The sequence below is a fragment of the Rhipicephalus sanguineus genome, chromosome 2 (assembly GCF_013339695.2).
Source record: "Rhipicephalus sanguineus isolate Rsan-2018 chromosome 2, BIME_Rsan_1.4, whole genome shotgun sequence".
NCBI lineage: Eukaryota > Metazoa > Arthropoda > Arachnida > Ixodida > Ixodidae > Rhipicephalus > Rhipicephalus sanguineus.
Genome location: NC_051177.1, coordinates 33,999,813 through 34,012,804, shown reverse-complemented (window position 1 = coordinate 34,012,804; position 12,992 = coordinate 33,999,813). Strand labels below are relative to the sequence as shown.

Genomic DNA, 12,992 nt, shown 5'->3' with positions numbered 1-12,992 from the left:
CAACACGCCCAATCCTACGGTCTTCCAAGTGTGTCTTACCGTATTGTGCATCGGAAATTGATTTGGCGAGTCAGAAAGATTTGAGGGGTGTTCTCACTCATTATCACGAGTTGAGACGTCAAGTCAATGACGAGGGCATGCATACAGAATATGGTGATGCTTTGGTGCGCGTTCACCTCCTCTTCGTGATTTCTCTCGCTCGTCTCTTCGCATTTTCCATCCGGGTGTCACCGCTCGGCACAGTAGTACCGAGTGGCGAAACAATTATAAGAAATTGATAAAGGCATTAAAAAATTGATGCTACCCCATTCGCCATAAAACACGCACGCACTTGCCACACAGACCTAGAAACATACTAATCATACAGGGGAAGAAACGTAAGCGGAATAAATACAGATATAGGCCCAACCAGTAACCTTATACACTTCTGTTCAGTCAGAAAAGTTTATGTATACAGTGTGCAATAAGGACAAAATTATATGCGAACGCCAAGAATGTCCTCGTTTAAATAGTTCTGAAGACAGACACTCAGTATAAGTATACAATGAGCAAGAATCTACACTTAAAAACAAGTTGTTTAGCTTTCTGTACGCAAGGAAACTAAATATAACTGCAAAAAAGGCACATTTATATAGTGTCTGTTTAGCGGGTCGTGACCGTGAGACAAAAAGCAGTTCGATTGCACATAAATAACGTCTCTTCCAGTGAGTCCAATTATTGTTCAATCGGTCCCTTCGTTGACCGTATAAAGTTAAAAAAAATTTCGTTGTTTCAGTGGATATATCACAGATAAATAACACGGGAGAATTCGGTACTATGGAGCTGCGCACTCTTGTGCGCCGACGGGTGGGGCTACCGTCTGCGGTGCCAGCGGTAACCACCATGCTTGTGAATGATGTAGACAACCTTGCGGCTGCCATGACCACCATAGTCGTCGTGGCCATGGCCATAGTGGTCGTGGCCGTGTCCATCGTGATTGTGGCCATGGTCGTAGTGCTTGTGCCCATAGCCGTAGTGATCGTGGCCGTGGCCATGGTGGTGCAAGTAGTGCTTGTGGTGCACTGTCTTCGTGTGGTGGTGTACCGGAATGTAAACCTTGTGCAGGTGATGGATGTTGTGGATCTTGTGCTTGGTGTGGTGATTGTGGTACACCCTGCGTCAGCCGGCATAACCCGACATTAGTCAACACTTGAAGTCATTTATAGGCGACACTATAGGCAACACTATCCAGAACTAGCATTGAATTACCCAACATTACCCAACATTAGCCGTCATTTATCCAACATCAACGGTACTATACAGTGCTGGAAATAGTCTAGTAAATGAGTTGAGGCCGTGACATCGGTCACCACTCCACACAAATCGTTAGGGAAAGAGGACAGTGGAAGTGGGGAGGGGATTAGGTTAGAACAGGCGTCTCAAATTCACCTCAGCGGGCAGAAGTCACGAAATTTACTCCCGCAGAAGCCAGTGGGGGGGGGGGGGGGGCAATGAAGAAGCAGCTTGGGGCGAGGGAGTGAAAGAACGCCAAAAAAATCGTAGGCGCGATTCCACGTGTCTTTGATTCTACTAGTCTTTGGATGGATGAACAAAATGTCGGCTAACGTTGGCATTTGAGAGAAGGCCTTTCCCGTGTCTCATATATCGGTCGTTTCTGAAGGGTATTTGACGTCAGGATTCGAGAAACATATCCATATTTATCGTTAGAATGACTGAAATCTGGACGCCGATTCTGAAATGCAATTTTTTGTTCCACTGTCATGTTTAAACACATGGCGACCGCATGGGTTGCCTCACGAATAAAATGCTTGAGTCCAGTCACGTCTCTGTAGCTCACGAACGTACTTACTAAGAAAAAAATATAGAACGAAGAGAGTCACGTGCTAGCCGGGCCGCTAGCAAATGTTCTGCGGGCCACGTGATTGAGAACCCTGGGCTAGAAGGACGAGATTACCGGTGCCAAGCTTTTATCGTCAAGAAACTCAAGTGGAAGTACATGATAGGTCCATTTCTACGGAACGCAAAGAAGTTTTGAGAAGCCATTGCCTCGGGTCATTTTTCGACTCTACGCACACGCTCGCGGCCTTTGCAAAGATTGCAAGAATGTAGCAATGCGAATGTAGTATTCTGGCTGAAGCATTAAATGACTTTTCAGATTATTTGTCCAAATTACCTGTGTTACTATACAGCTGCTATTGATAAGCAGCCTATTTGAAAGCGTCATTTGTTGCTCGTGCAAACGTCTGGGAGAAACTGGACAGGTTGATAGTTTAATGTTATCGTATTTTCTTCCCGATACAAGTACTCTCATCTGCAGGCTAGCATGCCAGCTTGTGTCATACACCCACGATGCACCGTACTTCAACTTTACAATCATGATGCATTCTCCTTACGCGCTAACCCATGATTTACGTGCCACACACGCATATGGTATTCGTTGCAGCCTGTCAGCACATTCATCTCATGTGTAACCTTTGCCGTCTTGTGCGCAGTTATTCGCGTTCGAAGTTGAGACTTTCTCTGTTTGCGGGTGAACAACTCATGACGGGTACACACGACTTGCTTGCGTCAAAGGTGTCGACAAAACGTGAATAAAAGTTATCACGCCTGATGCAACACACCATTTTTACCCTCTGGTTCTGCGAGGTTGAAAGGAACACCTCAGTGCAGGCACTCGCATAAAACGCGTTTCTTGCAAGCATCCGCCGCTGAGCCTAGCGGAGTGCTACAGTACACTCTAAGCCAAAAGAGAGCAACGGGGGTATAGGGGTTCCACCTTTGAGGGAGCAAGTGCATTGCCACTCCCATTACTCTCCTAAAAGGAGCAACGGCAAGGGGACGAACCGTTGCTCTCCTTTCAGATGCTCCTTCAGGGGATGAACGGTTAGTCCCCCCAGTTGCTCCCTGAGGACCAACTGTTACTCCTTCCTGATGCTCCTCGAGGGTGCAACGGATGCTCCTTCCCGTTACTCCTTAGTTTCTTCTTGGGCCAAAAAAAAATTCGTTTTCGATTGACTCGTAGAGCATATTGAGGTTCATACAGATATTTGTTCGGATGTACAAACGATACACAGACATGTCATTAAGAAATAAATTTCAGAAAATTTGCAAGATGCACACAGGATTCGAACTCACGACCACTTAAACGCCATGCGTGTACGCTAACCACTAAGCCACCACACGCTACGGCCCTGTCTGAAAGGAAACGGGATTATGTAGGTACCGATGGGTCGTTGTGCGTTCTGACACATTAATGAAATGAGCATAGGCGTGCAGTACCAGTGGTCATGTTCGAAAGAGAATCGAAAGTAACAGTGTAAACATCTGAAAACGTCAGGGTAATGAGTCTCTCGCGAAAACACAGGCTTTGCCAGAGCTCCCTTTTGCGCTAGCTAAAAGGCCAGTAATTTCTTTTTTTTTCTTTTTTGCCCGGAGGTGTGTTTTCTTCTTTATTATCATTATTATTATTATTATTATTATTATCAATATTAATAATATTACTTTGTTTGCGGAAGAGTCACCTCCCCTTTGAAAAGACAACACAGCCCGAGCTGATAACGTCCATTTGCTCTGATTTTAAACGCAAAGTCAAACTACCGGACGCGATTGCGATAGCTGCCCTCCCGCCAAAATCAGCCAGTGACAAGGTAGAGATGAGGGGGGGGGGGGGCAGCGGCGTTAGCTCGCTGTTAGTCTTTCTGCGCATCGCGATTAAAGTGTTCGTTGCGTGATCTCTGCTGTAACCCTGCAGTCGGGGCTTTTGCTGATTTGTACTGGAGACTGCCGTTCAGCAAAAAACCGCAAATCTAAAGTCTATCAACTGTGTCCTTCTCTCAACCGCTTCTTTGTCGTGAAGTATATACGGAGTCTCGCGAAGCTTCGCGTTTTATTGCCACATTCTCCGGCAATATATTTATGCCAAGTGTTATACGCAAACACACCATTTAACTTGCGACGACAGCAGCTTCAGGTGCTGGCGTTCTCGTGCAACCATGCTTTTATTAGGAATGTTTAGCTTGTTTAGGGGCTTTTAGCTTTACGTTACCGTGTTACGAGTTGCCGGAAGGAATCTGTGCATGCACGGGCCTTTACGGAACGTGAACTACTCGCCACATTGGCTTTATATTTAGGGCCCTATCTCACAAATCCACCTTCGTTCGCGGCTACTCGCGATACCCGCTTTACCGAGGCCCCAGCTGCTGAGTAAAAATAAGCCGAAGTGCGAGCGCCAATGGCGATCACCTTGTTTCAGCGGCTAAACTCACTCGAGTGAGCTAGAAATAGAATACCGAAGCCGTAAAAACGTGAGAAGCCTTGATATAAATACCCCGACAGGCTGAATAGGGGGCGCCATCTAGCGGGAAAAAGATGAACCAGGCAACCAAAAAATTTCTATTGCAGAAACATCGTGCGTTCTACTTCTGGTGTAAATGCCTTGCCGCGGCACAATTACGAATGAGTTATCTTTTCAATCATTTTTTTCCTCAAAAACACTAGGCGAAAACAAACGTGCCCATACGTGGTTGCACGAAGCGTCACAAGATGGCGACACCATCGTCAGATAACTCTGTATTCTAGACCCTTTTGTGTATACCGGGATACTGTACACGCTAAAAACCCCTCGTGATTTTGCCGCAGCTGTGACACAATCTTATCTAAATTAAATATAATTGAAGTGCAGTTATCATCGCCATTTCATGGTTTATTCAAACGTAAAGGTATCCGTTTACGTACTTACGTAAACGTTTACGTACGGGGAGCTAAAACTTTTCTAAAACATGTGTTCCGGTAACACGGTAACGTTAAAAAGTATACGCACAAGCAACATGTCCCTATTAGCGTGCGTATCTCTCTGTTCAGTTTACGAAAAGTAGTTTCCTTACGCCAGCCCGCAAGAAAATGTGGCCCATGCATCGACCGATACAGGGTGCGTCCTGCAGGAGAGCAACGGTTGCACGCCGATAGCAAATGTTGCCGTTCGTCCTTCTGTTGCTCCCTTTCAACCTAACCCTAAACGGTTACTCCCCAAACTTGAGACATGTCAGCCATCTTGTTCCAGTTGGTCTTTTTGAGGAGTAACAGTTGGTCTTTAGGACTAAAACCCGCAGTTACTCTCATTTTTCCCAATTTTGGCTTAGAGTGTACAGAACAGGTAATTTTTCTATGTGACCTAGAACCGGGGGCGACGGTGAGAATGTCGAGCAAGGTTGCCAACCCCCGATATTCATCCGTGTCATCAGAAAAATGCCGGCGGCACCCCTTCGTATAATTCACGCTGATAACGATGAAACCGCATATTCGCTTTATGAGACTGTATGCGACGTTTTGGTTCAAGGTTGTTCCCGTGCTTTGGTCAATACTTTTGGCGAGATGCAGTAAACGCGTCCATAACGACTGCCTCGCGACGAGACGTTGAAGTCTGGCCCATGCCAGACGCTGGGTATGTATGGTTGTTCTTGTACTTTGATCTACAAGTTGTCTGTTTCGGTATGTAGCCGTGCGTTGTGACCCGAACGTGCGAATGACATCTGTTCTTTATAATCCATAAACGGGAAAGTCGACGCACCAATTTCGCGCAGCAGCCGCGTCTAGATCATTTCATCAAATGCTCCTGTATAGCAATCACTGCATAATTTCTTACTCGTTTACTTCTGTTTCGATTATCTTTTCGTTTATTGCTGATTTCTTGCGTCAGAATCGCGAAGAATGTAAGACTTCCTTCTTTTTTTAATTTGTGTCTTCTCTTCCGAGTTTAACGTAAATAAGGCTGATGTCAAAGGTTCTGAGTGAGCGATTGTGAAAGTATATCGAAAATGGCCCTGGCTTACTTATCAACGCTGCACAGAATAAGCGAATAGAGAACGGTTGGCAGGTGCCCGAAAAATAAAACGGCACGCGTCCCTTCGGCGGCCTAACTCAATCAACAGTGCGACAGGTCACAGCAGATCAGTCACCTTCTCATAAGAGCGAAGTTAGCGACTGAATCGAAAATATGCAGACAAATACGACTAGTGCGAAATTTGTGCAAATACCAAAATCATTCCCGCCCCCATGCATCCAGGGCAATTGGCAATTAACCACGAACAAAGAAATTACGCGTGTATGGCAGGTTCTCTGCGGTATCGAAGCACGCGCGACGGTCGTTGACACGCCGCTTTTCGGCCGCCATGCAGAGAATGGGCAAGAGCTTTTATTGTGATCTTAGTATAGTAATAGACTAATTAGTCTTTCTGCGAAAGTTATACTTTTAGCACATTTTCTCCTGAACAAAAAAAATAAAGTACGATAACTAAACTCGCGTTCATGCTAATTGTCTCGCTCTGTGGTAAGAAAAGAAAAAAAAATGTCGGCCGATCAAAGAATTCGTGATGCTTTCGCAGCTACACCACGGCATCCTATCTCTATCACCGAAAATAAAACGAGATGTACATGTAGGCGTCGACAGCGTACTGACATTCCTTTTCTTTTTTTTTTTTTGCACATAAAGAAATCGCCAACACGAACATAACTTTGTCGAATAGATTCGAAGGTATCATTCGAAAATATATCCGAAAAAATAGATTCAAAGGCTCCCTCGAACTTTGTGTAAACGAACTGTGTATGTTTTACCTCTTAATTTTTTTTTCTTCGTTATCTTGTTTGTTTGTGTGTTTTCATCATCCGGTGATGGTCATGCAGTGACTGTCTTGTTTGCTCGCTTGTGTGTTTGGAACCGGACTACATATCTTCGTTACGTTCTGTTAGCCGCAGAGAGAAGGGGCAGCAGCCAATCTTTCCAATCCCATATTTAAAAAGAAAGTTTCGTGCCCTGGTTTTCAAAACCAGGGCAAGAAACCTTCATCTTACACTGTTACCCTTTTACTCTGGTTAGTACACTTACAATAATAACCATAATAAAACTTTCGAAGGTAAGCGCCACGGCGAAGCCGGAGCGACACAAGGTTTATAGACGGTAGGAACCTGACTAAACCGACGGCCAAGAAACAAACTCGAAAGCTGTGTGCGCAGGGACAAGGGGTGACTTCGCGAGCAAGCAGTGCAGTTACCACCTGCTCTCACGGTGTTTGAGCTCACGCACTAGAAAAACAAAAAAAGAGAAAAAAAAAGATCTCCACAGACTTTTCATTTACTGTGAGCTTCATAGAGCCGACAGAGATGAGATTCTCCTTTCGCGCTGTGAGACACGCATCACTGGTGAAAACGTTACGTGATGAATTGATCTCTCGCTATTTTCTTCCTCACTTCCTTTTTTTTCTTATTTAGTTCCATGCCTTAAAGCTCGTTGGTGGATAAAGTGACTTTATGCTCCCGTCTCCGAACGTCGGCTGCACGCTGATTGGCTACTGTTTATCGGCTGCTCCAAAGAAAGTGCTTCGAACGCGCTTATTTACCTTTGTTGTTGCTTTTTTTCTTCGAGCTTGTACGAAAGGAATCGAGTTGAGATGGTGGGAGTGGATGGCTATATGTACAAGGTTGCTATGGGGGCTATGTCATTTTTTATTACTTTCATTTTTTTCTATATTTTTCTTACACCTTCTATCTCTCACACATCCTTTCTATCTTTTTTTTCTCATTTTTTTTTCACGCATCTTCGAGCTCGAAAACCGCCTCCCGGAATAGACGAACTCTAGAAATCCAAAAGAAATGGCGGATCATCACTGCAAGGGGCTCGCACAACTCAGGCCGTGAACTTCAAGAAAGGGAAATGTTAAGCCGTCCATTCTTTTCAATGCCGTCGAGATATATCCTTGATTTACGGTCTTGTTTTCTGTGCACTATTTGTTGGTCAGACTTCTTTCTTTTTTTCGTTTTTTTAAGCATGGCGCTATAGATTTACCGGAGTATGCGTATCGAAGGAGCAGCAAATAAATCTCATGGGATGCTGTAAACCCGAGAGTGCAAAGTGCACACGCACGTGGCAGGCTCTCTCTCTCTCTATCCATCTGTCTCGCTGTCTCACCTTTTCCTTTGGCTTACATTCAATTACGTGCGCCTTGCGACAAATACTACTGGTGGCTACGACAGTGCTTTATCGACCGCGTGTATAGTATTGTGAGTAGTGTAGTGTAGTGTAGTGTAGTGTAGTGTAGTGACATGTAGTGAGTGTAGTGTAATGTAGCGCAGCGTAGTGTAGTGTAGTGTAGGGCAGCGTGTAGTGACGTGTTTGCAATGTAGTGCTAAGTGTAGTGTGAAGAGTAGTGCAGTGTTTCATGCAGCGTGTAGTGTGGCGTAGTCCAATTGCGCAGCGCTTGCACGGCCTCACACGCCGTAACTGTTTGCAAGATAACCGAGGTTAGCACCCTGACTATGCTGTAGAATGTTTGACATGTTCACCGCACACAAAAGTTGAGGACAGAGGGAAGTGCGACGACATGGAAGGTAAACTTTCAACTCGTTTATTCATAGAAAGACAGAGCAATATATAGGGACTCATGACAGGCGCAGAAACCGTTACATTCACTCATCAGCTTAGCGGGGCAGACACTTATAAAAAAAGATTCACAGCATATTCACGGGTGAATAATGAAGAGCTTGGGCGAAGCTCCTGAAGCAATCATGGTTACACCGTGAAATCTTCAGTGGTTTCGCCCAGCAGTAATTAAAGCGATAACCCAGTACATCATCAAAGACGTGACAAACACTGTATATATTTATACAAGAAATTTTAATAATCGTAAGTGGTAGCTAGACGTGGCTTCCGTTCCCCCTTCATTATAACGGCTTTATGGTCGGTGAAGTGATGGATCGGTGATGAGTCGTAGTGGGATGTTTGCAAAGACGAAGTAGTGGGCAGTTTGCAAAGGTGGCTTCCGTTCCCCCTTCATTTTAACGGCTTTATGGTCGGTGAAGTAATGGATCGGTGATGGATCGTAGTGGGATGTTTGCAAAGACGAAGGAGTGGGCAGTTTGCAAAGGTGGTTACGCCGGACAACGGAGACGTGGCAAGGTTAGACTAAGAGGAGCTTCGCCCCTAAAAGCATATTTCGAATTGAAACAATGTAATGAATGTATCGCTTACACAGTCACCACTTTTCTTCCTGATATAATAGGCTTCCAACAGCTTTCGGGCTGTCTGATCTAGGCTTCTGCCCAAAATCTTGACCTTATGAAACCGCGGTTCACAGGCGCCATCATTACAGTGCGTAGGCAGATGTGCCAAATTGTCTTTATTTTTAACTTTTTTCGTGTTCCCTGGCTCGATAATTCAAGCACCGCCCCGTCTGCCCTATGTAGGACTTGCCGCACATCAGGGGGATCTCATACACAACTCCTGCAGAGCATTTTTAGGATATATACGGCCTTGCATGGTTCTTACTACAGCTGTGCCTTCTTTTAGATTCTCTGGAGGTACAGGGGCAGAGCCGCGCCAGCTTGAAAGGCGCCGAAAAAACAATGGGGACACCGTGCCTGCCTGCTACCTTCCTTAGGTTGCGGCTAATTTTATGTAGATAAGGCACCACTTCAGGTCTTGCAGAAAAAGTGGTCGTCGTCGTCCTTGCCTCACTCCTTGAACCTTTCACTTTCTGCAGAAGAGTTTCCACCACTGGCGTCACCATCGAGTCGGGGAACCCAGCCGTCTTGAAACGGGAAATCTGATTATCGAATGCGTCTTGCAATTTGTGAACGCACGACTTCTTGAGGGCCGACTCTAAACAGAGCATATATCTCCTTTTAACAACCTTTGACTGTGATACCAAACCCTTCTGTGCCCGAGGAAAATACTGCCAGCAGGCATGACCATTAGCAAACGAAATGCAGGGTACTCTCAAGTGGAACATCATGAGTAAACAGGAGTTGTGTATGAGATCCCCCTGACGTGCGGCAAGTCTATACAGGTTGGTGCCTCAATGATCGAGCCCAGGGAACACGAACAAAAGTTTAAAAAAGACGATTTGGTGCATCTGCTTGAGCACTGCAATGACGGCGCCTGTGAACCGCGGTTTCATGAGGTCAAGATTTTGGGCAGAAGCCAAGATCAGACAGCCCGAGAGCTGTTGGAGGCCTATTAGATTAGAAAGAAAAGTGGTGACTGTGTAAGCGATACATCCATTATTTCAATTCGAAAATATGTTTTTTTATAAGTGTCTGCCCCGATAGGCTGGTGAGTGAATATAACGGTTTCTGCGCATGTCATAAGTCCCTATATATTTCTACGTCTTTCCGTGAATAAACGAGTTGAAAGTTTACCGCCCGTGTCGTCGTACCGCCCTCTGTCCTCGCCTTTTGTGTGCGGTCAAGATGTCAAACAGTAAGCATGTACAGAGTCAAGCTCTTCTGTATGCTGTAGAAAGACGCACAGTTCTGTTAGCTGCTTCCCAGATGTACAAGGAGACGCGCCAGAGAAACGCCGCCAGCCAGCAAGCGTCCTTTCCTTTTTTTTCTTTATAACGTTAGCAATGCGATCTTCAGCTCAGAAAAAAGAAACCGTCTGTAGCCTGCGGCGTGTGCGCAGCTGTGAATGGCGGCTAGACAGAAAAAGCTGCAGAGGTGGAAGGGCGTTTTAAGTAAACAAATAAATCAACGTAGGTAAAGATGTTCCGACGGCGCGATTTGGGCTCCGAGTCTGTAGTGCCGAAGCCCGATGCTCTAACCGCTATACGCCACAAGGGCATGCCTCGTCAGGCGAAACAGAACACCTTTAAGAAAACCGCACGTACAAGCAAGCGCGTTCCGACGCTTCGCACGTTTTTACAACGGCTTGTAGTCGGTCTCATATCGTGCCTACACCAAAGAAGTGCGAGGTAAGCACCCCTGCTGATAGCGCTGTTGGCCAGACTTGGAGTGCTATTCCGCGCGTTGTGAAATTCAACCGTGTTGTCCACTCCCGCCATTGGTCAACTCTTATTGGCCCAGAGGGTTGCTACGGTCTGTCTGATTGGCTTAAAATGGCGCCATTACGAAATTTTACAATATGGCGGAACTCGACAGTGTCGACTGTCGACCCCACGTGGGCCCCATCCCCCGACGTAATGTGAATGCATTTATCCCGTACTTACAAGTTGCCACTAAATATACTCTGGCTTTATAATTGGCTATTGCACTTCCTGAAGCAGAGATAACATTTGTGCACCTCCGTTACTTAGCGCATGTGAAGATTTCACAATTTCTTAAACGTCACATGCTCCCAGTAAGAGCTACTTAAACAACAGTTAAAATGCGATTCATCGGAGGCCTGTGCCCGATTCGGGAGGCTCACATGTCTCCTTACTTTAAAATTCCGAACGTCAGCCCTGTTCCCAGTACTATCCAAACATGTCACCACGCCTCCATGTCTTTGCAGCATTTCGTATCCGCTGGGGAAGCCGGTTATATCGTCACTGACGAACGTGATTTAGGCAAGTTCAGAGATGAGGTTATAACCAAAGGTATGCGGCATTACTACGATTATTAGAGTCAAGCCTGCCGTAAAAGTGGAAGATACATATGTCCCACATCAGTAAAAGAGTTTTCTTACATACAGGCTGCCCAGTTGATTGGACCTGCAAGTATGTGCAGATACGTGCATTAAAGAAAATTAATGGAATTTCATGTTCCCCGCCTTACCTCTCCTTTTTCTCGCTTTTCTCGCTATTTCGACAAAGAGAAAAGAGGTTAAATTCTGTCTGAGTTCCGTATTTCCCCATAATTCCCGAAATTCCCATTTGCCGACAACTTCACTTTGAAGACACGCTTTACCATTAGCGTGATTAAATACTTGTGCTGCGGCATACAAGGGCAATTATCGCATGTCAACTGCGTTATTTTAAGGACACACAATTAATATATCATGAGTGTATCATCCGTGGACCTGAATGCTCACATGAAGTTCAACTCCATTACTCCCAACCACCTTCCATGTGAGGCTGTGCCACACTGCTTGTGAAAGCCTAGAAAGTTGGGCTAGTTTATGCGAGTGATTCGACATGTTAGCAGAATTAGAAAAACGGACAGGGCCACACTGTTTGGCCCATTTGGAAGCAGTTTTGTATGATATAGAACGTGTAATGAACTCACGGTACGGGAACCGGGTAGTGGACTGGGTAGTACTGCTTGTGTTCCTGACGGATGGGTATAGGGATGGGTATCATGCTGAACCTGTGCTGGCCACCCAGTGCAGATGCGGCCAAGGCAATCTTCAACAGCTTGCCCTGTTCGGTGGGCCGAACCAGGAAGCACAGCACGACCAACGACGCAGCTTCCAAGTAGCGCCGCCACCAGGGCATCGTGCCAGCACGCATCCCGCGTCGATTACGCACGGAGCCACTGCGTTTTTTCGCACGCTTCAATCGATAGTCGGCCACTTGTTTCTAGACTGAAAACCACGAACTTGGCAAGCGCTTTGAAAATGTGAAACTGCGACTTCATTAGCAGCTACCGAGACTCGTAACCGTTGTACGACCTCTGTTCTTCAAGTAGTTGGTCTACCATTATTGCTTGCACACTGTGGGGACTGCCAGGATTGTCATCAGCCAGAAGGTCATACACACCTCCAAACACCTCCCTTAGCCGTCTGGGGTGGTCAGGTCTTCCTGACCTTCCCCCCCCCCAACTCCAATTTTTCCGGCAGGTGTGTTAAGAGGCTCTCCCTATGCTGTGCGCACCCCCCCCCCCCCCCTCTCGTCTCTACTTGGTAACTTCCCGTCCAAAACCAGAATTCTAGATAAATCACTTCCAGCGGCGTTATGGTCCCTCTCATATGAAACACTCATTGGTGACGTCTAAAACACCTTGTTCTTGATCAGACAAGAGCTGAAGATGCTGGGAAGCGATAAAGGCCTTATAACGTGAGCAAACACGAGCACACTCACCTATGCGGTATAAACAAAAGCCCACCACCTTCAAAATGTTTCAAATTTCAACTGCCATTGGTGCCGCAGTTCGCTCTTTTATACGCCCGTGCACACTACAGTGCTTTCCCACGTGGTAGGAAAAGTGAGCCCCCCTATCCCACACTCCTCTCCTTTCTTTGATGCGCCGTTCAAAGCTAAAACGGTGGTTCAAAAAGAATCTGA

General features: G+C 46.0%; 1 protein-coding gene across 1 annotated transcript; it reads right to left on the bottom strand.

The window, feature by feature from the left end:
* Positions 1–852: 852 nt before the first annotated feature.
* On the bottom strand, positions 853–12,236 carry LOC125757334 (histidine-rich glycoprotein-like). The gene is made up of 2 exons (XM_049412812.1): positions 11,995–12,236; positions 853–1,153 (listed from the first exon to the last, which is right to left on the bottom strand). The coding sequence occupies exons 1-2, from the start codon at positions 12,216–12,218 to the stop codon at positions 853–855; spliced, it is 525 nt and encodes a 174-aa protein (XP_049268769.1). The 5' UTR covers positions 12,219–12,236.
* Between the last annotated feature and the right edge of the window lie 756 nt (positions 12,237–12,992).